Raw genomic sequence first — 27,699 nt, forward strand, 5'->3', positions numbered from 1 at the left:
AGTCCCTTAAATCTAGTTGTCACTTCCACTATATAATCATAAGAGATTTGATTTAGGTCATACCTGAATGGTCTAGTGGTTTTCTCCACTCTCTTCAATTTAAGTCTGAATTTGGCAATAAGGACTTGATGATCTGAGCCATAGTCAGCTCCCAGTCTTGTTTTGCTGGCTGTATAAAGCTTCTCCATCTTTGGCTGCAAAGAATATAATCAATCGGATTTCGGTGTTGACCATCTGGTGATGTCCATGTGTAGAGTCTTTTCGTGTTGTTGGAAGAGGGTGTTTGCTATGACCAGTGCCTTCTCTTGGCAGAACTCTATTAGCCTTTGCCCTGCTTCATTCTGTACTCCAAGGTCAAATTTGCCTGTTACCCCAGGTGTTTCTTGACTTCCTACTTTTGTATTCCAGTCCCCTATGATGAAAAGGACATCTTTTTTGGGTGTTATTTCTAAAAGTTCTTGTAGGTCTTCATAGAACCGTTCGACTTCAGCTTCTTCAGAGTTACTGGTTGGGGCATAGGCTTGGATTACTATGATATGGAATGGTTTGCCTTGGAAATGAGCAGAGATCATTCTGTCGTTTTGAGACTGCATCCAAGTACTGCATTTCGGACTGTTTTGTTGACTGTGATGGTTACTCCGTTTCTTCTAAGGGATTTCTGCCCACAGTAGTAGATACAATGGTTGCTGCTGCTGCTGCTGCTAAGTCACTTCAGTCGTGTCCGACTCTGTCTGAGTTAAATTCCCCCATTCCAGTCCATTTTAGTTGGCTGATTCCTAGACTGTTGACATTCACTCTTGCCATCTCCTGTTTGTCCACTTCCAATTTGCCTTGATTCATGGAACTAACATTCCAGGTTCCTATGCAATATTGCTCTTTACAGCACCGGACCTTGCTTCTATCACCAGTCCCATCCACAACTGGGTGTTGTTTTTGCTTTGGCTCTGTCTCTTCATTCTTTCTGGAGTTATTTTTCCACTGATCTCCAGTAGCATATTGGGCACCTCCCGACCTGGGGAGGTCATCTTTCAGTGTCTTATCTTTTTGCCTTTTCATACTGTTCATGGGTTTGTTTTAATTTATTTATTTATTTTAGTTGGAGGCTAATTACTTTACAATATTGTAGTGGTTTTTGCCATACACTGACATTAATCAGCCATGGGTGTACATGTGTTCCCCATCCTGAACACTCCTCCCACCTCCCTCCCCATCCCATCCCTCAGAGTTGTCCCAGTGCACCAGCGCTGAGCACCCTGTCTCATGCATCAAACCTGGACTGGCGATCTGTTTCACATATGATAATATACATGTTTCAATGCTATTCTCTCAGATCATCCTACCCTCGCCTTCTCCCACAGAGTCCAAAAGACTGTTCTATACATCTGCGTCTCTTTTGCTGTCTCGCATATAGGGTTATTGTTATCATCTTTCTAAATTCCATATATATGTGTTAGCATACTGCATTGGTGTTTTTCTTTCTAGCTTACTTCACGCTGTATAATAGGCTCCAGTTTCATCCACCTCATTAGAACTGATTCAAATATATTCTTTTTAATGGCTGAGTAATATTCCATTGTGTATATGTACCACAGCTTTCTTATCCATTCATCTGCTGATGGACATCTAGGTTGCTTCCATGTCCTGGCTATTATAAACAGTGCTGTGATGAACATTGGGGTACATGTGTCTCTTTCAATTCTGGTTTCCTCAGTGTGTATGCCCAGCAGTGGGATTGCTGGGTCATATGGCAGTTCTATTTCCAGTTTTTAAAGGAATCTCCACACTATTCTCCATAGTGGCTGTACTAGTTTGCATTCCCACCAAGTTCATGGGGCTCTTAAGGCAAGAATACTGAAGTGGTTTGCCATTCCCTTCTCCAGTGGACCACATTTTGTCAGAACTCTCCACCATGACCCGTCTGTCTTGGGTGGCCCTACATGGCATGGCTTAGTTTCACTGAGTTAGACAAGGCTGTGGTCCATGTGATTAGATTGGCTAGTTTTCTGTGACTGTGGTTTCAGTCTGTCTGCCCTCTGATGCCCTCTCTCAGTGCCTACCATCTTGCTGGGGTTGGTCTTAGCTTGGACGTGCGGTATCTCTTCACAGCTGCTCCAGTAAAGTGCAGCCGCTGCTCCTTACCTTGGACATGGGGTAGCTCTTCTTGCCGCAGCCCCTGACCTTGGACGTGGGGTAGCTCCTCTTGGCCATGCTTCCGTGCCACCATCGCAGCCACCGCACTTCACACATAGTTCTCAGTGTGAGTCAAATAAAACCTTTCCATCCCAATTGTGTTTCTTGATTATTTCCAGGGACACTTGAATTCATTGATCATCAAGAACCCTAAGTAGAACTGGTGACCCACTCACACTCCTCCTCCTGCCCAGTCCTCTTACACACTCAACTCCCCACAGCCTGCACCTGACCTGAGACACTCCAGTGTGCGGGACCCCCAAGCCCAGCTGGACCCCAACCAGGAGAATGGGAGCTTACAATCTCTGATGTGAATTCAAGCAACAAAAGCACTGAACAAGTGTCACGTCTACACCCAGCCTTGTACAAAGAGATAAAATAGGATAAAGGGAGTGTGACTTGGTCGTTTTCAAGGATTCTGTTTTCTGGGAAGACTGAGCACAAAGGCAGGAGAGGGAAATAAGCTGTAAGAGGTCAAAAGCACTACATCTCACAGAAGGAAAAAATCGGGAATCGGAGGGGAGGGATGAGTGAGTTAGTGAGGGGTTAGTAAGTAGGCAAGATTCAGACACACAGCAAGTGGCACACATGTTAAAACACTGGCCAGAGACCACCAGTGGGGAATTTACATGTCGTAGATGAAGTTTCCATTAATTTTTTTTTCTTTTTTTACTGTGAAGTAGTGGGCCATCTTTATCTATTTGCATGTGGATGTATACTTGTCTGAGCACTGTTGTTGATGAGACTATCTTTTACCCATTGTATTGTCTTGGTTCCCGTGGGTAAAATGAACCATAAATGTAAGTATTTGTCTCAGGACTGTCGATTCTATTCCACTGATATATGTGTCTATCCTTGAAAAGCCAACTCCACAAAAGGAATGAAGCATCTTAAGCTGTTGTGATGAGTTTTAGTTGGTTGTGTGGGGATGATCTTGAATCCAGAGTTGTTAGGAAGATTAAAGGGAAAACATCTGAGACACAACGGATGCAGAAAGAAGCCTTCTCTGAGTTTCTCTCATCTGACTCAAAGCAGAAAATTCTGGGAATTAAAGCGGTAATGAATTCCTTAGTGGATAGGCTGCTCCCAAGAGGATGAAGGTGAGTAAGACTGCGAGTATAATCCTATACTGTGCTTTTGTATTTGTAGTAGACACTCCCTTCCATCTTTAGTGGTTAACTTCAGTTGGGGTGCTGCTGTTTCATGGTGGAGTTATTTCCCGGGATTTTCTCCGTCTTTGTATCAGTACACTTATTTCACTCTTTCTGCTCCCTCTTGTGGGATAATTCTTTTAATAACTTTAAATGAATTGATTAATTAAGTGTGTCTGCCCTGGATCTTGGTTACTGCACAGTCTTCCCCTAGTTGCTGTGCATGGGCTTCTCACCGTGGTGGCTTCTCTTGTTGCAGAGCACAGGCTTCAGTAGTTGCGGCGTGTGGGCTTAGTTGCCCCATGGCATATGGGGTCCTCCCAGACCAGGGACTGAACCTGGGTCCTCTGCCTTGGCAGGCAGATTCTTAACCACTGAACTGCCAGGGAAACCTTGTGGGAAATTTCTTAAGATTTTCTGTCTCTCTGCTCTGACAACCCACCAGACTGCCTCCTGGAAACCTGTCTCTGGATTTCCAGAAGGTGGCTCTAGAGCTCCAGCCTGTGGGCGCCCTCCTCCAGAGCAGGGGCTGGTTTTCTGAGCCCACTTGTTGTCTACCCGAGTTCCCCTGGGTGCTGCATGGGGAAGGCCCCACAAGGAGATCCCAGAGAGTGGGAGGAGGTGTTGGTCCAGCACTTGGGCCACTGAGGGTGCCCGGGGACCCAGGAGGGAGATTACTGGGTGTGGAACTCCCAGAGGCATGTGATTGGACTCCCTGAGAAAAGCAATCCTTTTCATGCCCTTTGAAGTGTTTATCTGCCTCTTTCCAAATATTTTTCCTCTCCCTCCTCATGGAGGTTCAGCCTCAGGTCTGTGGCGCTGCTGTTGAGAAACAGGTGTCTCCAGCGGTGTCCTGAGAACTAGGGTAGCTGAGCACTCACTCATCACTCCCCTTTTCTGTGGGGGGATGTTTCCTTGCATGGGGGAGGGGAAAGACTCTCTCACCTCCATCTTTGCTTTGACCAGACTTGTTTTTTTTGGAGTGCCAGAACCTCTCTGCAGGAAAGCTGACCTTCTGCAAGTTCTCTCACACATGAGAATCTGCCCGGGTCAGAATCCATGTCTCCTGCCTTGGCAGGCAGATTTACCACTGAGCCACCAAAGAAACCCCAGTTGAAATACTTTTTGACCTCTAGCTATTCTGGGGATTTTTCAGAGAGCTCCTAAAACATTTCAAAGAATGATACTGACCTGAATACAAGTAGGCATACTGGCACATATAATTACATGGGTACCTTAGCAGATCTCCTGGAAGAGTGCAGGACAATCCACTCCAGTATCCTTGCCTGGAGAATCCCATGGACCGAGGAGTCTGTCAGGCTATAGTCTGTTGGGTCTCAAAGAGTCAGACACGACTGAAGTGATTGAGCACACATGCATTGTCAAAAGTGATAATAAACCTTCTTAGGTTATATTGGAAGGATAAATGTTATTAATAGGTGTTCTAAAAATTTTATGAAATTCCTAAAAATCTGATATGTCCTGGTAAATTATCAGTCACAATTCAGGATATTATCTTAAAAATCTGAATGTTACAGAAATAACCAAAATTCTCTTTTCTTTTTTCTTACCTTGATTGTTATTTAATTTTCCATCAACAGAGCCAAACACCTCAACTCTGAAATTCCCATCTTACATGGGTTATGTAAGGACTCATCCTGTGTCTTATTTCTCCAGTTCTTTGCCCAGCCTTTACAGGGTTAGAGGGAAGGTTAGGGGTTGTTTCCAGGCTCACGTGGCCAGTAAAATGGGGAGGCATGGTGGGGGAGAGGAATGTGTGACACCTGGAGGGTGTCCACGTTGTACCCCTGTCCCTGGAAAGACAGCAGACCCTCAGTCATCTCCCAAACCCCTTCCTCATCTTGCTGCCCTGCTCACAACCACTCACTGACTCCCTGTGATCTGTGGGAACCACCCCTTTAAATAACACATTCGTGGAATAACACACTCATGATTTGCTCTTTCTCCTTCTTCTGCCAACTCTTTCCCCCCGTCATCAGTCTACACCAAGAATGATCATTTTAAAAACCTTTCTTTCCGTGAGATTCCTACCTGCATCAATCACTTCATGGTTTCCACATGAAAGTGAGATCAGATCGAGGGAAGAGGTTCTCATCGCACAGAACCGTTCACCACCTTCTCCTCACCTGTCCTTTTTCTCCCCTTCTCCCCAGTTTCTCTCGCATTTTCTCTCTCCTGTGAAATGATCCAGCCAGCACCAGCTAGACATTGGTGGTGTTTAGTCTCTGAGTCATGTCTGACTCTTTTTCAAACCCCTGGACTGTAGCCCACCAGGCTCCTCTGTCCATGGAATTTTCTAGGCAAGAACACTTAAAACAGCTCCTATTTCCTCCTCCAGGGGATCTTCCCAATCGAGGGACTGAACATGTCTCCTGCATTGGCAGGTGGATTCTTTACCATGGAGCCACCAGGGAAGACCAGTCATAGATTAGACATGGCCTTAAAGTCTCATTTTCTGTTCCAAGTAGTTTAACAAAATATTATTTTCCCCAGCAAATAGTGTGGTCTCCCTTTGATAATTACTGATAAATAAAAAGTTCCCCATTTTGGGTCATGTAAAATATTACATGTACATATGATTGTTTCATTAAATATCTCATCAAATATAATTGAGCACTTATTGTATTACAGACACTGTTTTAGCCACTGGGAATCAAATGGTGGTCAAAAGTGTGAAGAGGTGAATGCATCACCCTTTTTTCAAATTCATATGTTGAATTCCTGATCCCCAGGACTTCAGAATGTGACTGTATTTTGTGGGGGGACTTAAAGAGTTAATTAAGATTAAATGAGATCATGAGGATGGGCCCTAAAGAAGTTTGACTACACCCATATATCAAGGGGATATCAGAAAGCGGGGAGCATACACAGACACCAAGTGACAGATTTAGCAAATAGTATTACGAGACAACTAGGTACATTGATTGTAGATCAGCAATGAACCTTAGCACAGATACTTCAATACATGTATCACATATACATCTTTTGCGCACATTAACTATACATATCTTAATATATACATACACATGTACAAGCAGATGTCATTTTATTGTGCTTTGTAGATGCTGCAGTTTTTGCAAACTGAGGGTTTGTGGCAACTCTGGGTTGTCAGATGACAGCATTTTTCAGCAATAAAATACTTTTAAGTTAAAGTATGTACATATTTTAGACAGAATATATAGCACACTGAATAGACTACAGTGTAGTGTAAACATAAGTTTATATGCACTCAGTTCAGCCACTCAGTTGTGTCCATCTCTGTGACCCCATGAACCTCAGCACGCCAGGCCTCCCTGTCCATCACCAACTCCCAGAGTCCACACAAACCCAGGTCCATTGAGTTGGTGAAATCAAAAATATTTGTGTGACTCTCTTTATTGCCAGTTCTCTTTACTATGATAGTCTGGAATCAAACCAGGAATATCTCAGAGGCGTGCCTGCAGGGTCCTGTTGTGGTTGCTCAGTTGCTAAGTCGTGTACAAGTCTTTGTGACCCCATGGACTGCAGCACACCAGGCTCCTCTATCCTCCACTATCTCCTGGCGATGTCCATTGAGTCAGTGATGCTATCTAAACATTTCATTGTCTGTTCCCTCGTCTCCTCCTGCCCTCAGTCTTTCCCAGAATCAGGGTCTTTTCCATTAAGTCAGCTCTGCACATCATGTGGCCAAAGTATCGGAGCTTCAGCTTCAGCATCAGTCCTTCCAATGAATATTCAAGGTTGATTTCTTTTAGGGTTGACTGGCTTGATCTCCTTGCAGTACAAGGGACTCTCGTCTTCCCCAGCACCACAGTTTTCAAAAGCATCAATTCTTGTGTTCAGCCTACTTTATGGCCGGACTCTCACATCCATACATGACTATTGGAAAAACCACAGCTTTGACTAAACAGACCTTTGTTGGCAAAGTAATCTCTCTGCTTTTTAATATGCTGTCTAAGTTTGTCATAGCTTTCTTTTCAAGGAACAAGTGTTTTTTAATTTCACGGCTACAGTCACTGTTTTCAGTGATTCTGGAGTGAAAGGAAAGAAAATTTGTCACTGCTTCCACTTTTTCCTCTTCTATTTGCCAGGAAGTGATGGGATCAGATGCTATGATCTTAGTTCTTTTGAATGATGAGTATTAAGTCAGGCTTTTCGCTCTCTCTCTCACCTTCATCAAGAGGCTCTATATTTCCCCTTCACTTCCTGTCATTAGGATGGTATCATCTGAAGTTGTTGATACTTCTCCTGGCAATCTTGATTCCAGCTTGTGATTCATCCAGCCCAGTATTTTGCGTGATGTTCTCTGCATATAATTTAAATAAGTGGGGAAGAACGTATAGCCTTAACATACTCCCTTGCCAGTTTTTAACCAGTCCACTGTTTCATGTCCTATTCTAACTGTTGCTTCTTGACCTGCATACAGGTTTCTCAGGAGACAGGTAAGATGGTCTGGTTTTCCCATCTCTTTAAGGATATTCCATAGTTAGTTGTAATCCACACAGTCAAAGGCTTTGGCATAGTTAATGAAGCAGAAGTTGATGTTTTTCTGGAATTCCTTTGCTTTCTCTGTGATCCAACAAACGTAGGCAATTTGATCTCTGGTTCATCTACCTTTTCTAAACCCAGTTTGTATCTGGAAGTTTTCAGTTCATGTACTGCCGAAGTCTAGCTTAGGATTTTGAGTATTACCTTGCTAGGCTGTGAAATGAGCGCAGTTGTTTGGTAGTTTGAACATTCTTTGGCTTACCCTTCTTGGGACTGGAATGAAAACTGACCTTTTACTTCAAACTTATTGATGACCTAATATTTAAAGTGTAACTCTTACACAATGTACGATTACCTATGTTTCCCCCTCAAGTGGCCACCTCTGTGCTCATGCTGGAGATGGGAACAAGGAGTTGTTTCTCAGGTGCCAGTTTAATATTTTGTTTCTACCGCTGTTATGTTGTGGTACCTTCTTTGTGAAAATTGGTCTTGCTGCACACTTAAGAAGCATGTATTTTTCTGTATGTACATCATGCTTTGAAAAGCTTACTTAAAAATTCAGTTCAGTTCAGTTCAGTTCAGTCGCTCAGTCGTGTCCGACTCTCCGCGACCCCATGAATCACAGCACGCCAGGCCTCCTTGTCCATCACCAACTCCCGGAGTACACTCAAACTCATGTCCACAGAGTCGGTGATGCCATCCAGCCATCTCATTCTCCGTCGTCCCCTTCTCCTCCCGCCCCCAACCTTTCCCAGCATCAGAGTCTTTTCCAGTGAGTCAACTCGTCTCATGAGGTGGCCAAAGTATTGGAGCTTCAGCTTTAGCATCAGTCCCTCCAATGAACATCCAGGATTGATCTCCTTAAGTCACTTTGTCCACTGGCAATAAAGATAGGTCTGTAGATGCATACACCATCACACTCCATAGAGGCTGAAAGTGTTCATGTAGCAGAAGACACCTCCTATGTATGTAGGGATTCTAGACAGCATCTATGACCTGTGGTTAAGATGAGTCGGCACTAGGGGTGTTTTTGTCAAGAGTCTGGGAGGTGGAAGCTGGTGGTTATTGCTCATTGTTCTCCTCTAAGCTGTGTCGGATCCCATATCCAAAGTATATGAGAAATCCTAGCAAGGAAATGAGAAAATGAGAAGGATAAGTAGGCACTCTTCCTGGTTAAAACATCCAATAGACCTCCTATTATGGTGGCCAAAAAGTTTAGGGGAGCTCAGTTTGGGATCAGTCATTCAAGAGGTCTCTTTATGCCAGAAAGCCACTCACCAATCACATTCCAGATGCCAAATATGGCCCAGGTCCCAGATGTTATCTGCATCATCAAGTAAATGTTCACAAAGATGCTCACCAGTGGGAAGACAGGCAGAGCAGGGACCTGTGGGACAGAGTCAGTTCATTCCTGAACACAGCCCAGATGTCTGAGTGAGAGACACTACACCGCCTGGGCAAGAAGACCAGCCTTCAGACTGTGTATTCAGTGCCTACTCAGACTGTGTATGTAAAGTACTGAGTGTGGATCAGGGAAGAGTCCATTGGTTTTAGCAGTTCCCCTCACTCCTGGATGTTTAGACCATGAAGTATGTTCACTCAAGGTGGACAGTTTGGGCACATAGGTTACTTACCTTAAAATAAAGAGGAATGGAGTTCTGGGGCTGCCTCCAGATGATGACTGTGACCCCAGTGATGAGCAGCAGCAGCAGCACAGTCACTGGTGTGTACCTGGAGTCTCCAGAGAACACCTGGCTGGACCCATGGGCCAGGATCAGGCTCAAGATTATCATCAGGAGAACTACAGGGGTCAAGGTGGAGGAGAACAGGTTCAACTTCAGAAGCTGAAGATGTCAAGACCTTGGGTCACACCTCTCCCCAGGCTGCCCACCTCAGCAAGAGCCATCATATCACCAAGACTCCTCAATTGACAAAATACACACTCCAACACCATACTGTCAATTTCAGAAAACGACCAAAGAGAAATCCCACTGCTCACCGAGTAGTGAGGCACATCCATAGACAATCTGGCCAGATTTCCTACTGGGGGTGGTGCTGGGAGGGAACCACAGACTCTTTAGAATGTTTGAGTTTCTTGCTTCAGGTTCAGAGTCCAAATGATGTTCATTAGTGTTACATATCTCAGTTTCCTTAACTGTGTTCTGATTCTTGCTTAAATTCTGGCCTGGTTGGTACCTGAATTAGATGTTTTAAGGCAATATTAACAGCAGCCCCTGCTCATCCAACATTTCACATCCTATTCCACATCTGTCCTGTTTTAAGCAGAGCAGGACTTTTAGAAGATAGCATGAGGGCAGAAGACAGTTACCTCCCAGCTAATCTCCAAGATTCCCTACTGAGGTGTAGTGGGTTCTCACCTGAGGACAAGAACAGAAAATGCCACTAGGGAGTAAACGAGCAGGGTCCCTACTGACACAAGATCCACAAGATTTGTGAACGTGAAGAGTAACGCCATGACACCTAGAATGAGAGCACAAACAAGGTGGGGAAGGGAGTGGGAAACAGCTGGAAATATGTGAGTTAAAGCGTGGGTTTCAGTTTTTTTTTTACCTGTAAGATTTCCAGCAGACATGATGGCCACGACATGGGTGCCTGTGCGGACATGGATCCGGGTAAGTACCCGGAAAAGGAGTCCATCCTTTGCCATCGTGTAGATCAAAAGAGGCATTCTAAACATGGAACTATATAGTCTGGAAGAGAAAATGGAAACATGTAAGGATGTGGAGAAGCAGGACAGACCGGGACTTTTGCTCTCTTGTCAGCTTGGTGTAAAGTGTCTTCTCTACAAATCCTAAGGGTTGGGAGATCTGAGCATCTGACAGTAGACATTGAGAAAACCATGGCACTGACCTGGATATAAGAGCACAGAGGGTGCCAATAACCACAAAGTATCTGGCAGGGAGCCACCAACTATGGAGAACGGCTTGTGGCAACGGGTCGTGAGGCTGAATCTGGTGGTAGGGCACCATGAGGGTGAATGCCGCTGAGACACCAGAGTAGGCCAAAAAGCAGATGAAGATCGTGATCACGATGCTCCAGGGGATGGAACGATGAGGATTTAGAGCTTCTACGCCTGTAGAAAGGGAAGAAGTGTTGGGTCAGGAAAATACACTGGGCAAAATCCCCTTCCTTCTTGCACTCCACAAGCAGGTTCCCCTAAGCCGGGGGCAGCCAGGGTGTTCCCAAACCCCAGATGGGATGCAGAGTGACCATGTTACCTTTAGTGGCAAGAGCATCAACACCAAAAAAGTAGTAGAAACATGTAGCTGCTCCCTGGAGAATCCCTTCAAAGCCAAAAGGTGCAAACCCTCCAGAACCCAGAAGGCCCGAGCTACAGTGAGAGAAGGAAAGAGAAAGAACATGGGTGAGGTGTGCTCAGCCATCTCTACTGAGCTTCTCCCTTCATACCTCAAGTCCTGGGCTCCAGGACTCGCTTCATCTGGATCCATCAGCCCAGATATCTTTAGTCCACACCACACCAGCCATGCCCGTCACTCATATATTATGGCCAATATTACCCTCCTAAGCCATAGATGTCTCTGGATCCAGATGTGTTCAGTTTGTAGTCCTGTTCTGTGAGCCTCCAATTATGCAGATCTCCCTTAATGAAGCCAGTGATGACGATGAAAATGAGAACCAAAAGGTTGGTTCCTATGGATATTTTGGTAACCAGGATTGATTCCTGAGCTCCCAGAACCAGTAATCCTGTGGGAAAGACGCAATATGAAGCACTCAAACTATCGATACATTTATGGATACACTGGTCATAGAAACACCCTTTTCCAACAAAACAAGAGACAACTCCTCACATGGACATCACAAGAAGGTCAACTGAAATCAGATTGATTGTATTCTTTGTAGCTGAAGATGGAGAAGCTCTATACAGTCAGAAAAAACAAGACCAGGAGGTGACTGTGGCTCAGATCACCAGCTCCTTGTTGCAAAATTCAGACTTAAACTGAAGAAAGTAGGGAAAACCACTAGACCATTCAGGTATGACCTAAATAAAATCCATTATGATTATACAGTGGAAGTGACATATAAATTCAAGGAATTAGATCTGGTAGGCAGACTGCCTGAAGAACTATGGACAGACTCCTAACATTGTACAGGAGGCAGTGACCAAAACCATTCGCAAGGAAAAGAAATGCAAGAAGGCAAAATGGTTGTCTGACATACAGATGGACAACAAACACGTGAAAAGATGCTCAACATCACTCATAATCAGAGAAATGCAAATCAAAACCACAGTGAGGCACCATTTCACGCCAGTCAGAATGGCTGCCATCAAAAAGTCTACAAACAATAAATGCTGGAGAAGGTGCAGAGAAAAGGGAAGCCTCTTACACTGTCGGTGGGAATACAAACTAGTACAGCCACTATGGAGAACAGTGAGGAGATTCCTTAAAAAACTGGCAATAGAACTGCCATATGACCCAGCAATCCCACTGCTGGGCATACACACAGAGGAAACCAGAATTGAAAGAGACACGTGTACCCCAATGTTCACCGCAGCACTGTTTGTAATAGCCAGGACATGGAAGAAACCTAGATGTCCATCTGCAGATGAATGGATAAGAAAGCTGTGGTACATATACACAATGGAATATTCAGTTCAGTTCCGTTCAGTCACTCAGTCGTGTCCGACTCTCCGCGACCCCATGAATCACACACAGCATGTCAGGCCTCCCTGTCTATCACCAACTCCTGGAGTTCACTCAAACTCATGTCCATCGAGTCGGTGATGCCATCCAGCCATCTCATTCTCTGTCGTCCCCTTCTCCTCCCGCCCCCAATCCCTCCCAGCATCAGAGTCTTTTCCAGTGAGTCAACTCGTTGCATGAGGTGTCCAAAGTATTGGAGTTTCAGCTTTAGCATCAGTCCTTCCAATGAACACCCAGGATTGATCTCCTTTAGAATGGACTGGTTGGATCTCCTTGCAGTCCAAGGGACTCTCAAGAGTCTTCTCCAGCACCACAGTTCAAAAGCATCAATTCTTCGGCGATCAGCTTTCTTCACAGTCCAACTCTCACATCCATACACGACCACTGGAAAAACCATAGCCTTGACTAGATGGACCTTTGGAATATTACTCAGCTATTAAAAAGAGAGCACTTGAGTCAGTTCTAATGAGGTGGATGAAAGTGGAACCTATTACACAGGGTGAAGTAAGTCAGAAAGAAAAACACCAATACAGTATATTGCTGCTGCTGCTGCTGCTGCTAAGTCACTTCAGTTATGTCCGACTCTGTGTGACCCCATAGACGGAAGCCTACCAGGCTCCCCCGTCCCTGGGATTCTCAGGCAAGAACACCGGAGTGGGTTGCCATTTCCTTCTCCAATGTGTGAAAGTGAAAAGTGAAAGTGAAGTCGCTCAGTTGTGTCCGACCCCCAGCGACCCCACGGACTGCAGCCTATCAGGTTCCTCCATTCATGGGATTTTCTAGGAAATAGTACTGGAGTGGCTTGCCATTGCCTTCTCCGAATACAGTATATTAACACACACAAATGGAATATAGAAAGATGGTAACAATGACCCTATATGTGAGATAGCAAAAGCGACACAGATGCAAAGAACAGACTTTTGGACTCTGTGGGGGAAGGCGAGGGTGGGATGATTTGAGAGAATATCACTGAAACATGTATATTACCATATGTGAAAGAGATGGCCAATGTGCTTCAAGAATGAAACAGGGCACTCAACCCCGGTGCACTGGGACAGCCCTGCGGGATTAGATGGAGAAGGAGGTGGGAAGGGGGTTCAGGATGGGGGGACACATGTATACCTGTGGCTGATTCATGTCAATATATGGCAAGCCCACCACAATATTGTAATTAGCCTCCAATTAAAATAAATAAATAAATAAATATTAAAAATGATTGTCTGAGAAGTCTTTACAAATAGCTGAGAGAAGATGAGAAGTGAAAGGCAAAGGAGAAAGGGAAAGATATACCCAACTGAGTGCAGAGTTCCAGAGAATAGCAGGGAGAGTCAAGAAAGCCGTCTTAAGTGAACAATGCAGAGAAATAGAGGAAAACAATAGAATGGGAAAGAATAGAGAGCTCTTCAAGAAAATTGGAGATATGAAGGGAACACTTCATGAAAGGATGGGCGTGATAAAGGACAGAAATGGTAAGGACCTAATAGAAGCAAAAGAGATTAAGAAGTGGTGGCAAGAATACCCAGGACTATACAAAAAAGGTCTTAGTGGCCCAGATAACCATGACGGTGTGGTCATTCACCTAGAACCAGGCAGCCTGAAGTGTGAAGTCAAGTGGCCCTTAGGAAGAATTACTACAAACAAAGCTAGTGGAGGTGATGGAATTCCAGCTAAGCAATTTCAAATCCTAAAAGATGATCCTGTGAAAGTGCTGAATTCAATGCCAGCAAATCTGGGAAACTCAGCAGTGGCTACAGTACTAGAAAATATCAGTTTTTCCAATCCCAAAGAAGGGCGATGCCAAAGAATGTTCAAACTACCATACAGTTGCACTCATTTCAATGATAGCAATGTTATGCTCAAAATCCTTCAAGTTAGGCTTCAGCAATATGTGAACCAAGAACTTTCAGATATACAGCTGAGTTAAGAAAATGCAAAGGAACCAGAGATCAAATTGCCAACATTTGTTGGATCATAGAGAAAGCAGGGGAATACAGGCAAATCATCTAATTCTGCTTTATTGACTATGCCAAAGACTTTGACTGTGTGGATCACAACAAACTGTGGAAAATTCTTAAAGAGATGGGAATACCAGACCACTCTACCTGTCTCCTGAGAAATCTCTATGCAGGTCAAGGAGCACCAGTTAGATCTGGACATGGAATGATGGACTGGTTCCAAATTAGGAAAGGAGTATGTCAAGGCTGTATATTGCCATCCTGCTTATTTAATTTATATGCAGAGTACATCATGTGAAATACTGGGCTGGATGAAGCACAAACTGGAATCAACATTGCCAGGAGAAATATCAACAGTCTCAAATATGCAGATGATACCACCCTAATGGCAGAAAGCGAAGAAGAACTAAAGAACCTCTTGATGAAAGTGAAAGAGGAGAGTGAAAAAGCTGTCTTAAAACTCAACATGCAAAAAGCTAAGATCACAGCATCTGGTCCCATCATTTCCTGGTGAATAGAAGAGGAAAAAGTGGAAGCAGTGACAGATTTTCTTTTCTTGGACTCCAAAATCATTGCAGACGGTGATTGCAGCCATGAAATTAAAAGATGCTTGCTCCTTGGCAGGAAAGCTATGACAAATCTAGATAGCATATTAAAAAACAGAGACATCACTTTGCTGACAAAGGTGTGTATAGTCAAAGCTACAGTTTTTCCAATAGTCATGTATGGATGTGAGAGTTGGACTATAAGGAAGGCTGAACGCTGAAGAATTGATGCTTTTGAGTTGTGCTGGAGATGACTCTTGAGATTCCATTGGACAGAAAGGGGATCAAACCAGTCAATCCTAAAGGAAATCATCCCTGAATATTCATTGGAAGGACTGATGTTGAAGCTCCAAAACTTTGATCACCTGATGGGCAGAGCTGACTCATTGGAAAAGATTCTGATGTTGGGTAAGATTGAGGGCAGGAGCAGAAGAGGGTGACAGAATTGGATAGTATCACTGACTCAATGGACATAAATTTAAGGAAGCTCCAGAAGATAGTGGAGGACAGAGGAGCTTGGCATACTATAATCCATGGGGTTGAGAAGAGTTGGCTATGACTTAGTGACTGAACAAGAACAGGAAGCAGACAAACAGTTGCTCAGGGCTGGCAGTTGGTGGTGGTGGGCAAACAGACAGTGCTCAGTGGGTAGAGGGATTCCTTTTGAGGTGATGAACGTGTTTGGAACTAGATGGAAGTGATGGTTGCCCAGCATTACAGATGTACTAAATGACTGTACACTTTGAGATGGTTAACTATTGTGGCAATCTTCTCAGAATACAAGTCTAACAAATCAAGATGTTGTACACCTTAATCTTACACAATGTTGTATGTCAATTATACCTCAATGAAGCTGGGAAAAATAATAAAGTGGTTAATTTTATGCTACATGAAAAAAAGTGAATGTTAACTTCCTCTTAATTAAAAAAATATTTGGCCTCAGTATAGAGGAAGATTTGTTGGTCTAAGTAAATGATTCTCAGCTGGGGGTAATTTTGTTCCCCAAGGGACAAAATTCCCCAATCCCCAAGGGACTGGCACTGTCTGGAAACACCCTGATTGCCACAGTTTGGGGTGGATAAATGTCACTGGTATCTAGTGAGCAAAGGTCAAGGACGATACTCAACACTCAATAATGATCAAAAAAAAAAAAAAAACTAAACTAATATTCACAGACAGTCCCTGCACACCAAAGAATCATAAGACCAAACTCAATAGTGCCAAGGGTGGAACACAATGGTCTATGTGTTAGCTTCTGTCTCTAGGCACTTCTTTCTATTTCTATTCCCCACCATTCTGCCACGTCAAGTCTTTCCTACACCAGCTCCCGCTCCACACCCCACTCTTCCTATCCTATTGTTGAGTCCTGTCTCACCTGTCATCAGCAGTACCAGGCCCAGGGCAAAAAAGTCTGCATATGTGGCCAGGGAGTAAGGCAGGTGCAGAGAGAAAGCTTCCTGTAATGCCTCAGAGATATGATTCCCAATCAGGCTGTCAAAGATATAACTCGAGGCCCTGGCCAAGGCGGCAGTACCTGCAGAGGCAGAAGAAGTAGCGTTCATTGACAAACAAAAATTGATGTGCCATAGGATCTAAAAACACAGCTAAAATACCTGTATATACAAAAAGCCTATATATACAAATACCTGCTACAAAATACAAAATATCAAAGAGTTTCTTTTCATGGGTTGGGGAGAGTAGACCCAAATGATTCACCAAATGTCAGGTGTTTTAATATTTTAGGAGTAGATCAATGTTATACAAGAACAGAAAACACGTAAGTGGGAATGGGAGGGCTGGGATAATGCATGAAATTTGAAATCAAGTGGTAAAGGAAAATCCCAGGAAGACAACAACTGAGCAAAGACTTCACTATGGTGAGGGGATGAGCCTGTGGGACAGGCCGCCCTCTCACCCATTCCCTACAGTTCCCTTTCCTTCTGGGTTCATGGTCCATCATTTAAGGAATCGAGTTGAATGCAGTTGTGGGGTCTTCCTGACACTATTATCAACTTCTTTCCATGAGGCCAAGAATAAAGTGCTTATGAATGACTTAGAACCCCAATCCTCCAACATAGTTCCCCAGTCTTAAGCCCCACACCATTCTTTGCCCCATCATCTCACCAATGACTAAGGGAAGTATGCGGTTCCAGCCGATGACGAAGGCATAGAGTTGACCCATCGTGACATAGCTGTAGAGATACGCAGAACCAGAGCGCGGTACCCAGGCTCCAAATTCAGCATAGCAGAGCCCAGAAAACATAGAAAACAGGGCAGCCACCAAGAACGAGATGATGGTTGCTGGTCCAGCTATGTACTTGGCCACTGTACCAGCCATAAGGTACATGGCACCTCTCAGCATCCTGCCCACACCCATGATCACCAGGTTTAGGATATTCAGATGAGCCATGGGTCTCAGAGATTCATCTATGGGTTCCAGCGGCCGCTTGCGGATGAGCTTCTGACCAAATTGGCGAACAAACTGACACAACATCCTAGACATAGTTGAGGAGGCTACCGTCTGCTGAGAAAAGAAGACATAAAGCCCTTAAGAATGCCCATCCACCCTTGTCACTGGGGGTCCAATTCTATGGAGTATGGAAGTGATGGGAAGCAGGTGGTAAAGGACACATTGGGCAAGTTCTCCATCTCTGAGATTTGGTTTCTACAATCATAGAGAAGACTTCTAATTTGTCTCAGAGTTACTGGAAAGTTTGCTTGAAAAGAAGTGAGACGGGGTGGACTCTGTCTCCCCAAATGTGCCCCTTTGACGGGTAAATTGTTTTGAGCTGAAGTTAACTAAGACCCATTAGACTCAAGAGAAGCTCTTTACCTCTCCATTAACTGTTCAAAATAATGCAGATTAGGGGACCTATGCCAGGAAGAGAGCTATTACCACAGAGAACTTTTTAATCTCAGAAAGACTTACCTGTTTGGAGCGGGCAAACCTTTGTTCAGCAGGCACTTGCTCTTCCCATCCTTCTGTGCATGGTCTTCCTCCCATCTGAAGGCCCAGATCCCCACCCCTTTCTCCTTAATTCAGGGCCTCATATGAGCCTCGGTTGTCTGACAGCCCTTGAGCCTCAAAAATATTTCTGGGGCTACTGTTTATATTAAACTAACTGTATTCATCTGTCTTATGTCAACTGAATTGTTAGCTCAGCTGAAGAATCTAGAAAGCCAAGTCTTCCACTCCTAGAGAAGCAAAAGCTTCCAACACAGAGCCTGGAACACCATAGGTGCTTAATTGGTATAAGTTGGATGGATAAGAATGCGGATTTTTGAATCGAAATCAACCAGCCCTGCTTGTCAGATTTTGCTGAAACTACATTTCATCTTAGTTCTCCTTTGCCCTGCAAAACAGGGCAAATTATCATCATTATTCCTTCCCCTTTTTGATAGGGTGAAGTGGCTCTTTTAGGGGCTTGCTGAGCAGAGCGCTCAGACTCTGCACTTTTTTTCACCAAGGATCCTGAAACCTGGACATTTTCTGTTTCATTGTTTGCAGAGTGACATGGAATAGGAATGCCCATGCCTCGTTCATGGGCAGAATGAGGTGACATTTGAGGGGAGGCACAGACTCTAGCCCGGCTCAGTCAAAACATCAAACTATAGTGGCCTCCCAACTGCCTGGAGAGAGGGGGGACTAACGTTCATTCTAAATCAGATGTGACAGGACTCTGTTTCCTGCTGCTTTGGGGCATGAAATACCTCCTCACTACACTGCTCTGCAAGACTAGGCTGACCCAGTGACCACCAGTTATTGTGAGGGGGGCTTCCACCCCTGATACTCCAAAGTCCAAGTTTAACATTTTGATTAAGAGCAAGCATTCAAAGAGCCAGGAAACTATGAATAAACCTTGGTTCTGAAAACACTGCAGCACTCTCGAACAAGTCATATACTTCTCTGGACTGTTTTTTTCTTGCTCAAATGCTGCTGATGAACCCTTCTGCACTGTGAGTAGGAATGTAAAATGGGGCAGCAGCTGTGGATGCAGTACGGTGGTTTCTCAAAAATGAAAAATACATTTACCACATGATCCAGTCATGCCACGTTGCATGTATTCCCCAAAGAATTGAAAATAAGATTCAAAGACATATTTGTACACCTGTGTTCCTTAGCAGCATTATTCACAATAACTGAAAGTTGGAAGTAACCCAGATGTCCATCCGCGAAGGAACAGATTAACACAATGTGGTCTATACATACAGTGGAATAATATTCAGCCTTAAACAGATAGGTAACTCTTTTTTTCAAATATATTTGTAAAAATTTATTTTCAGTTGGAGGATGATTGCTTTGCACTGTTGTGTTGGTTTCTGCCATACATCAACATGAATCAGCCCCAGGAATGCATATGTCCCCTTCCTCTAGAACCTCCCTCCCACCCCCCTACTCCATCCCACCCTTCTAGGTTGTCACAGAGCACTGGGTTGAGCTCCCAGCATTACATAGCAAATTCCTGCTGGTGATCTATTTAACTTATGGTAGTATATAGGTTTCAGTACTACTCTCTCAACTCACCCCACTTTCTCCTTCCCCCTCTGTGTCCACCAGTGTGTACTCTGAAAGAGACAAGAAACTCTGATGTATGCTATAACGTAGAGGAACATGAGGACATTATGCTAAGTGACACAATCCGTCACAAAAAATCATGCTATGATTCCGTGTCTATGAAGTACTGAGAGGAGTCAACTTCTTAGAGACAAAGTAGAATGGTGGTTTGCCAGGGGCTCAAATGAACTGGGAGTTACTGTTAAACGGAGACCCAGTTTTAGTTTTCTTATTAGGAAAGAAGAGAAAAAAGAGGTAAAAAGAGTCCTTAAGATTGGTTGCACGACAATATAAATATACCTAACATCACTGAACTGCATACTTAAAGATGGTTAAATGGCAAATTTTAAGATATACGTAATTTACCACCATATTTTAAAATTACTGCCAATAATAAGAAATAGAGCTAACTTCACAGAGCTGCTGGGTTAGCAAACCAATGGTGACTTAATATAAATCACCACACAGCCCTCGTCTGAGAACACCAAAGTCCACGGATGCTCCCGATCCTTACAGTCACTGGGGCATCCGCAGAGGAGGAACCTGCAGAACCAGAGGGTCAGCACGGCACAGGAGACTGACATCAGTATTCCTCACAGCATAAACCCTGTTCCAGAGGAATCTTTGATACTGTTTGAGCACCAGTCAAAAAAAATGAGTCTTAGAAGCTCCATGGTCTGATCCAACCCCCTGCATCACCAATTCCCACATAAACCTGACAACTCCCAGCTCCTGTTTTCATCTGGAAAATGGGTCTCTCCACCCTCAGCCAGGATCCGGGCTGACCCCCTGCATTCTGGGGTTGCAGGGGTCTCTTTGGGAGGATGTGAACTCAGCACCCAGTCTCCTACAGAAAAGGGTGACCCAAGACTTACTGGATCCTTGGAGCAGAGCCTGGAGCACTGGGTCAGTCAGGGAGGCTGAGGTTAAGAAATGAAAGGCTGGAGCTGAGACATGTCTAAGGACCAAAGTGGCAAGTCCTGAGCGCAGAAGATGGCCCTTACCCACTGCGTTGTTAGGGTGGAGATGAGGCTGGGCGGGCGGGGAGCATCTGCCATGTAGCTATCAGCCTTGACCCTTCTGCGGTTACTCCCAGGGAGTGGTTCTGAGAGTTTTTTTCTTTCTTTCTTTCTTTTTTTAAATTTTATGTTATTACTCATAAAATGAAATTGACCATTTTAACCATCTTTAAGTGTCCAAGAAGACTTCCCTGGTGGCTCAGATGGTAAAATGTCTGCCTACAATGCGGGAGACCCAGGTTCAATCTCTGAGTCGGGAAAATCCTCTGGAGAAGAAAATGACAACCCAGTCCAGTACTCTTGCCTGGACGGAGGAGCCTGGTAAGCTACAGTCCATGGGGTCACAAAGAGTTGGACATAACTGAGTGACTTCACTTTCACTTTCAAGTGGGCATTTCTGTAGAATTAAATACGTTTGTATTTTTTGCAACCAAACTCCAGAACTTTTTTCCCCTTGCAAAATATCAACTCTGTACCCATTCAACAACAATCCTGCCTTTCTCCTTCTGAGTTCCTGGCAATTGCTATTCTACTTTCTCAAAATCTGAGCACTCCAGGTGCCTCATTTCAGTGGAATCAAACATTATTTATCCCTTCCCGTCAGGCTTATTTTGCTTAGTAGAATGTGTACTAGATTCCTCTATGTTGTTCTTTTTAATGCTGAGTAATACTCTAGTATATGCACATACTACTTGGACTTAGTGATTCTTTGATCAGTGGGTACTTGGGTTGCTTTGATGTTTTAATTATTGTGAATAATGCTGTTGTGAACAAGGATGTAGAAATATCTCTTCCAGAGTGTGCTTTCAATTCTTCTGGTTATAGCCTAAAATGTAGAATTGCTGGATCATAAGGTTCTGACATTTTTATATCCTGTGATGGAGAAGATATTCACACATTGAGGAATGGTGAAGTCACTGTGGCTTATCCATGGTTCAGGCTGCATTGTGTGTGAACTGACGGTCTGTCCAGCTCTCACAGCACATCTTCTTTAACCCTGAGGTAAAGAACATCTGTTTTGAAGATAAGAACGAGTAACTCCCTTCTCAAGGCATCCATGTTAACACTCCCTGGAAGATAACGTTCCCTTCCCAGACACCAGGGTGCTGCTGTCTCACTGTCTATATCCTAAGTCTGTTTCTCTTGAGACTCTAAGGAATACACCCTGTCATGTTGACGTGTGTGCTTTGTTTGGATGAGGTATAAGATTGTGCTTCAGTGGAGCAGTTCCCCAGAGCTATCTGAGAGGGTGCCCCCTAGCTACAGCCCTCAGTTCAGTCCAGTCACTCAGTCGTGTCCGACTCTCCGTGACCCCATGAATCACAGCACGCCAGGGCCCCCTGTCCATCACCAACTCCCGGAGTTCACTCAAACTCATGTCCATCGGGTCGGTGATGCCATCCAGCCACCTCATTCTGTTTGGGTCAAATAAAACTTTCCCGTTTCTATTGTGTTTCTTGAATATTTCCCTGGAGAGTTGAACTCACTGATCAGCAGGGACACTGGAGTGGAACGAGTGGAAAACTGGGGGACCCCGCTCACAGCCCTCCTCCCTCCCTGTGATTAGGTGACTCGTGTTTGGTCGCACGAGGCCTTTGTTACTGTGCAGTCTTTCTCCAGCGGCAGCGAGTGGGGGCTGCACTCTAGTGGCCGTGTTCTCTGTAGTCGCATCCTGTGGGCTTCTCACTGCAGGCGCTTTAGTCATGGGCTGCTATTACTTAGGGGCCAAGTCTTGTCTGATTCTTTCATGACCCCACGGACTGTAGCCCACCAGGCCCCAACGTCCATGGGACTCTCCAGGCAATAATATTGGAGTGGGTTGCCAATTCCCTCTCTAGGACAGCTTCCCAGGGGTTAGCCCACATTTCTTGCATTCACAGGCAGATTCTTTACTGTTGAGCCACCAGGGAAGCCCAGTCATAGACATGGCATTAAAATCTAATTTTCCACTCCAGGTAGTTTAACAATATTATCTTTCCCAATCAAATACTGTTGTCTCCCTTTAATAATTTTTGGTAAATAAAGTTCCCCAACTTGGGTCATGTAAATTATTACATGTATGTGTGATTCTTTTGTTAGGCAGCTCATGAAATATAATTGAGCACTGTGTATTCCAGACACTCTTTTAGGTGCTACAAAGCAAATGGTAGTCAAAAGTGTGATGGGAGTGAATGCATCTCCCCACTTTCAAATTCATATATTGAAGTACTAAACCCCAGGACCTTGGAATATGACTCTATTTGGTGGTGAGAGGGTAGCAGGCAGGAAGGCCGGGGGTCTCCAAATGGAGGAAATAGGCTGCAAGTGTCCGACATGTTTTATCTCTCTCTTAAGTGGCAGGTTGCTGGAGAAGACTTTTGAGAGTCCCTTGTACTGCAAGGAGATCCAACCAGTCCATTCTAGAGGAGATCAATCCTGGGTGTTCATTGGAGGGACTGATGCTAAAGCTGAAACTGCAATAGTTTGGCCACCTCATGCGACGAGTTGACTCACTGGAAAAGACTCTGATGCTGGGAAAGGTTGGGGGCGGGAAGAGAAGGGGACAACAGAGAATGAGATGGCTGGATGGCATCACTGACTCTATGGACATGAGTTTGGGTGAACTCCGGGAGTTGGTGATGGACAGAGAGGCCTGGCGTGCTGTGATTCATGGGGTCTCAGAGAGTCGGACACGACTGAGCGACTGAACTGAACTGAACTGAACTAAGTGGCAGGAGGAAACAAACTACAAGTGGCAGATTTTTTCCCCCTTCTCTATACAAATTGAAAAGGAGGTTTTTAAAAATTCTGTGTTGCCATGACAACACCTGGTCTCACCTGAACTTAACTTTCCTCCAATCTTGAAATAACCAATGCGTTTTTCTTATGGAAATGTTTTTCTTATGTGTGTTAATGAACTATGTATTTACCTTAAACTCTGTCTTTCTTCAAGTCAGTTCCAGTTAAGACTCAGAACCGATAATGGCTCAGCAAACCAGTATGTTTTACTCACACAAGTATTCTCCTATGTTATTGAAACTATATATTTGATTGGAAACCTTCCTTTTTTCAAGATTCATGTCAATCATTTTATGGCCCAGGATGACTCACATTGTGCCAATGTTATCTCAAAATGCATTTGTGGATGAGGGGCCTGGTACCACTCTCTGAGTTTTGAGACTTTTCCGTTCTCTAATTAACAGCCTGCTAGTAGCTATATAACTTCCTGCTAAAGACTAGCAGGGGGCACTCTTTCTGCCCCCTTCTGATGTCTATGTCAGAAGCTTTATCTATTTCTTTTATACTTTAATAAAACTTTATGACACGAAATCTCTGAGCGATCAAGCCTCATCACTGGCCTGGGATGGAATTCCTCTCCTCCAGAGGACAAGAATCCCGGGATCTTTCACGGTTCAGCAACAACCTTTCAGCAGTAAGGCCTTAAAGAGGTAATGAAGATTATATGAGGTCATCAGGATGGGCCCTAAGTCATATAGAATATGATTATACTCCTTGTGTGTGTTAGTTGCTCTGTCATGTTGGACTCATTGCAAGCCCATGGACTGTAGTTTGTCAGGCTCCTCTGTCCATGGGATTCTCCAGGCAAGAATACTGGAGTGAGTTTCCAATTCTTTCTCCAGGATATCTTCCGAACACAGGGACCTAATCAGGTCTCTTGCATTGCTGGCAGATTCTTTACTGTTAGGTAGTTAAAATAGGAAAAAGGAGTCCAGAATGGCAGTGGCTAAAAGAAAAAGGAGGGAAAAGCCCACAAAAATAGAACAAAAGAAGGTCCGAGGACAGGAGTGAGAATCTCAGGTAAAACAAACAGCCCTCCTGGCTAGCCCAATTTACAAAGGGCGGGCTCAGAGGGGAGGAGACAAATGAATAAAAAGGGGAGCCAAAATTGAGCCAGGGCCTTCTCTTCTCTTCACGTCTTTTGGGTCGGCCTGTCCTCATGCCTCGAGGATGTATTTTCCTTTGCTTTCTAAGTAAAACTGAGCTGTAACACGGAGCTGTAATACTGGTCCGCTGGAAGAAATTACATGGTGCTATAACACTGGTCTGTCTGAGGAAATTTACACGGGGCTGTAACACTGGTCTGTCGGTTATTTCAAATTTTTGTCACGACGAGACAGAACCAAGGAAATTACAAACTCCCCTGACATTACCATCTGAGCCACCAAGGAAGCCCATACTTCTTATACCAAGAGGATCTTAGATTAAATTACAAGACAATTAGATACACTATATTCAGATCAACAATGAACCTTAACACCAATTATAATACATATATCACATATACATATTTTATGCATATTAATTATACACATACACATTTAAATATATATACATACATACACAGGTACAAGCATATGTTATTTTATTGTGCTTCACAGATGTTGCACTTTTTTCCAGTTGAAGATTCATGGCAACCCTGGGTTATCAGAGGATGATTCACATTTTTTAGCAATAAAGTTCTTTTAGATTGAGGTATGTACATTTATTTAAGACAGAATGCTATATAGCACACTGAATACATTGCAGTGTAGTGTGAACATAGGTTTTACATGCACTGGGAAACCAAAAAATTGTGAGTCTCTCCTTAATGCCAATTCTCTTTACTGTGGTGGTCTGAAATCAAACCAATAATGTCTCTGAGGCCTGCCTGTAGGGTTGTATCATTTACTTATTACAGAAAGTGCACATTTTTTTCTTTCCTGGAGAATGGCCCACATTCTGGGTTTGGCTGATTGTGTTTTCAGTTGAAACTGGAAGCTATCCCTCATGTCTGATATGATCTGGTATTTGATCTGGAGATTGATTATATTCTGATACAATCTTTTCATCAAGACTATGGTGGTGTTCTGTTTTGCCATTACAGCACAGTGGGAAGCACATTATGTCTGGTTGTTCCACAATAACGGAAGAACAAGAGTCAGGTGATGTCAACCTCTTCCATCAAAGTTTGACCTGACAGCTTCCGTGTCCATTGTTTCCTAAACTGGTAATTTCAGTAGAACTTGCAAGACAGTGGTTTTTCCAGTACTGTTAGCCCTCCTCCATCTACGTTTTAATTCACCTAATAATTTTCCTATACATTTTCTTGACCACCATACCCCCTTCGCTCTACTGCAGCTGTTCATTCTCACAAACAATACTTGATTATTACCAACATCGTCAGTGTCCATAATCTCCATTTCAATCATTCTGTTCTGCAGCAATAACTTTTTAAAAATTTATTTATTTTAGTTGAGGGTAATTACTTTACAACATTGTAGTGGTTTTTTGCCATATATTGACATGAATCAGCCAGGTGTTTCCCCATCCTGAACCCCCCTCCCACCTCCCTCCCCATCCCATCCCTCTAGGTCATCCCAGTGCACCAGCCCTGAGCACCCTGTCTCAGGCAATAACTTTTTAATCTTGTCTCTGCAATTTAACTTTGTTTTAGTTCCACTCAACTGTAACCATTTATCAGTCAACCATTACTTCCCATCTCGTTGCCATTCCTCTAGCAATGCAGGTGTTTGTTTTGTTTGTTTCAATTAAAAGCTTATTCTAATCAGCTCTATTGTGTAAGTCTGCAAGGAGATCCAACCAGTCCATTCTGAAGGAGATCAGTCCTGGGTGTTCATTGGAGGGACTGATGATGAAGCTGAAACTCCAATACGTTAGCCACCTCATGCGAAGAGTTGACTCACTGGAAAAGACTCTGATGCTGGGAGGGATTGCGGGCAGGAGGAGAAGGGGACAACAGAGAATGAGATGGCTGGATGGCATCACCGACTCGATGGACATGAGTTTGAGTGAACTCTGGGAGTTGGTGAAGGACAGGGAGACCTGGTGTACTGTGATTCATGGGGTCGCAAAGAGTCGGACACGACTGAGCGACTGAAGTGAACTGAACTGAAGGGTCTTTGACAGAAAAGTAATAATTTACACTTTCTTACATGGTATCTCCAAAATCACTGCAGACGCTGATTGCAGCCATGAAATTAAAAGACGCTTGCTCCTTGGAAGGAAAGTTATGACCAACCTTGATAGTATATTAAAAAGCAGAGACATTACTTTGCCAACAAAGGTCAGTCTAGTCAAGGCAATGGTTTTTCCCGTGGTCATGTATGGATGTGAGAGTTGGACTGTGAAGAAAGCTGATCGCCGAAGAATCGATGCTTTTCAACTGTGGTGTTGGAGAAGACTCTTGAGAGTCTCTTATACTGCAAGGAGATCCAACCAGTCCATTCTAAAGGAGATCAATCCTGGATGTTCATTGGAGGGACTGATGCTAAAGCTGAAGCTGCAATAGTTTGGCCACCTCATGCGACGAGTTGACTCACTGGAAAAGACTCTGATTCTGGGAAAGGTTGGGGGCGGGAGGAGAAGGGGACGACGGAGAATGAGATGGCTGGATGGCATCACTGACTCTGTGGACATGAGTTTGAGTGAACTCCAGGAGTTGGTGATGGACAGGGAGGCCTGGCGTGCTGTGATTCATGGGGTCGCGGAGAGTCGGACACGACTGAGCGACTGAAATGAACTGAACATGGTATCTCAATAAAGTTGGAAAAAAGAATTAAAATGATCATTTCTCTTTACCATTATGAAATGATCCACTTCATCTGTTATTATTTCTCTTTTTCTCAAAATCTACTTTGATACTACCATATCTCCCCTAGCTTTCTAGTAACTGTGTTACTGTTTGCACAGTTTATCTGTTTCCTTCCCTTTGTGTCCAACATAGCTATGTCCTAATATTTAAAGTGCAACTCTCAACACAATATACAGTTACCTGTGTTTCCTTCCAGAAGTGGCAAACTTCTGGCACAAGAACTTGTTTCTCATGTGCCAGGTTAATATTTTATTTCTTCCTCTGGTTGCTGGTTATATTGTTGTACTTTGTGTAAATTCATCTTGGTGCACACTTATGAAGCATGTGCTTTTCTGTATGTGTATCATACTTTGAAAAGTTTAGTTAAGAATTTTACAACATAAAAGTCATTTTGTCTGCTGGCAATAAACACAGGCTTTAAATGCCTATCATCTTCAAATTCCATAGAGGCTCACAGTGTCCCTTGAACCAGCAGATCCTCCAGTGCCTGGAAGGATTTTACACAGCATTTACTTCCTC

The 27,699-nt window shown here is 43.9% G+C and overlaps 1 protein-coding gene across 1 annotated transcript; it reads right to left on the reverse strand.

Annotated features, from left to right (window-relative positions):
- Positions 1–8,831: 8,831 nt before the first annotated feature.
- Positions 8,832–17,517, reverse strand: LOC129546166 (cationic amino acid transporter 3-like). Its single transcript, XM_055411018.2, is given in 11 exon segments — positions 8,832–8,953; positions 9,108–9,216; positions 9,464–9,630; positions 9,829–10,025; positions 10,208–10,310; positions 10,401–10,540; positions 10,701–10,923; positions 11,069–11,181; positions 11,369–11,555; positions 16,390–16,548; positions 17,139–17,517. Coding segments are annotated over 11 exon segments (1,899 nt in total).
- Positions 17,518–27,699: the final 10,182 nt, after the last annotated feature.

This window comes from Moschus berezovskii, chromosome 22 (genome assembly GCF_049115385.1).
Source record: "Moschus berezovskii isolate FMDL1 chromosome 22, NW_MosBer_1.0, whole genome shotgun sequence".
In the NCBI taxonomy this organism is placed as follows: Eukaryota; Metazoa; Chordata; class Mammalia; order Artiodactyla; family Moschidae; genus Moschus; species Moschus berezovskii.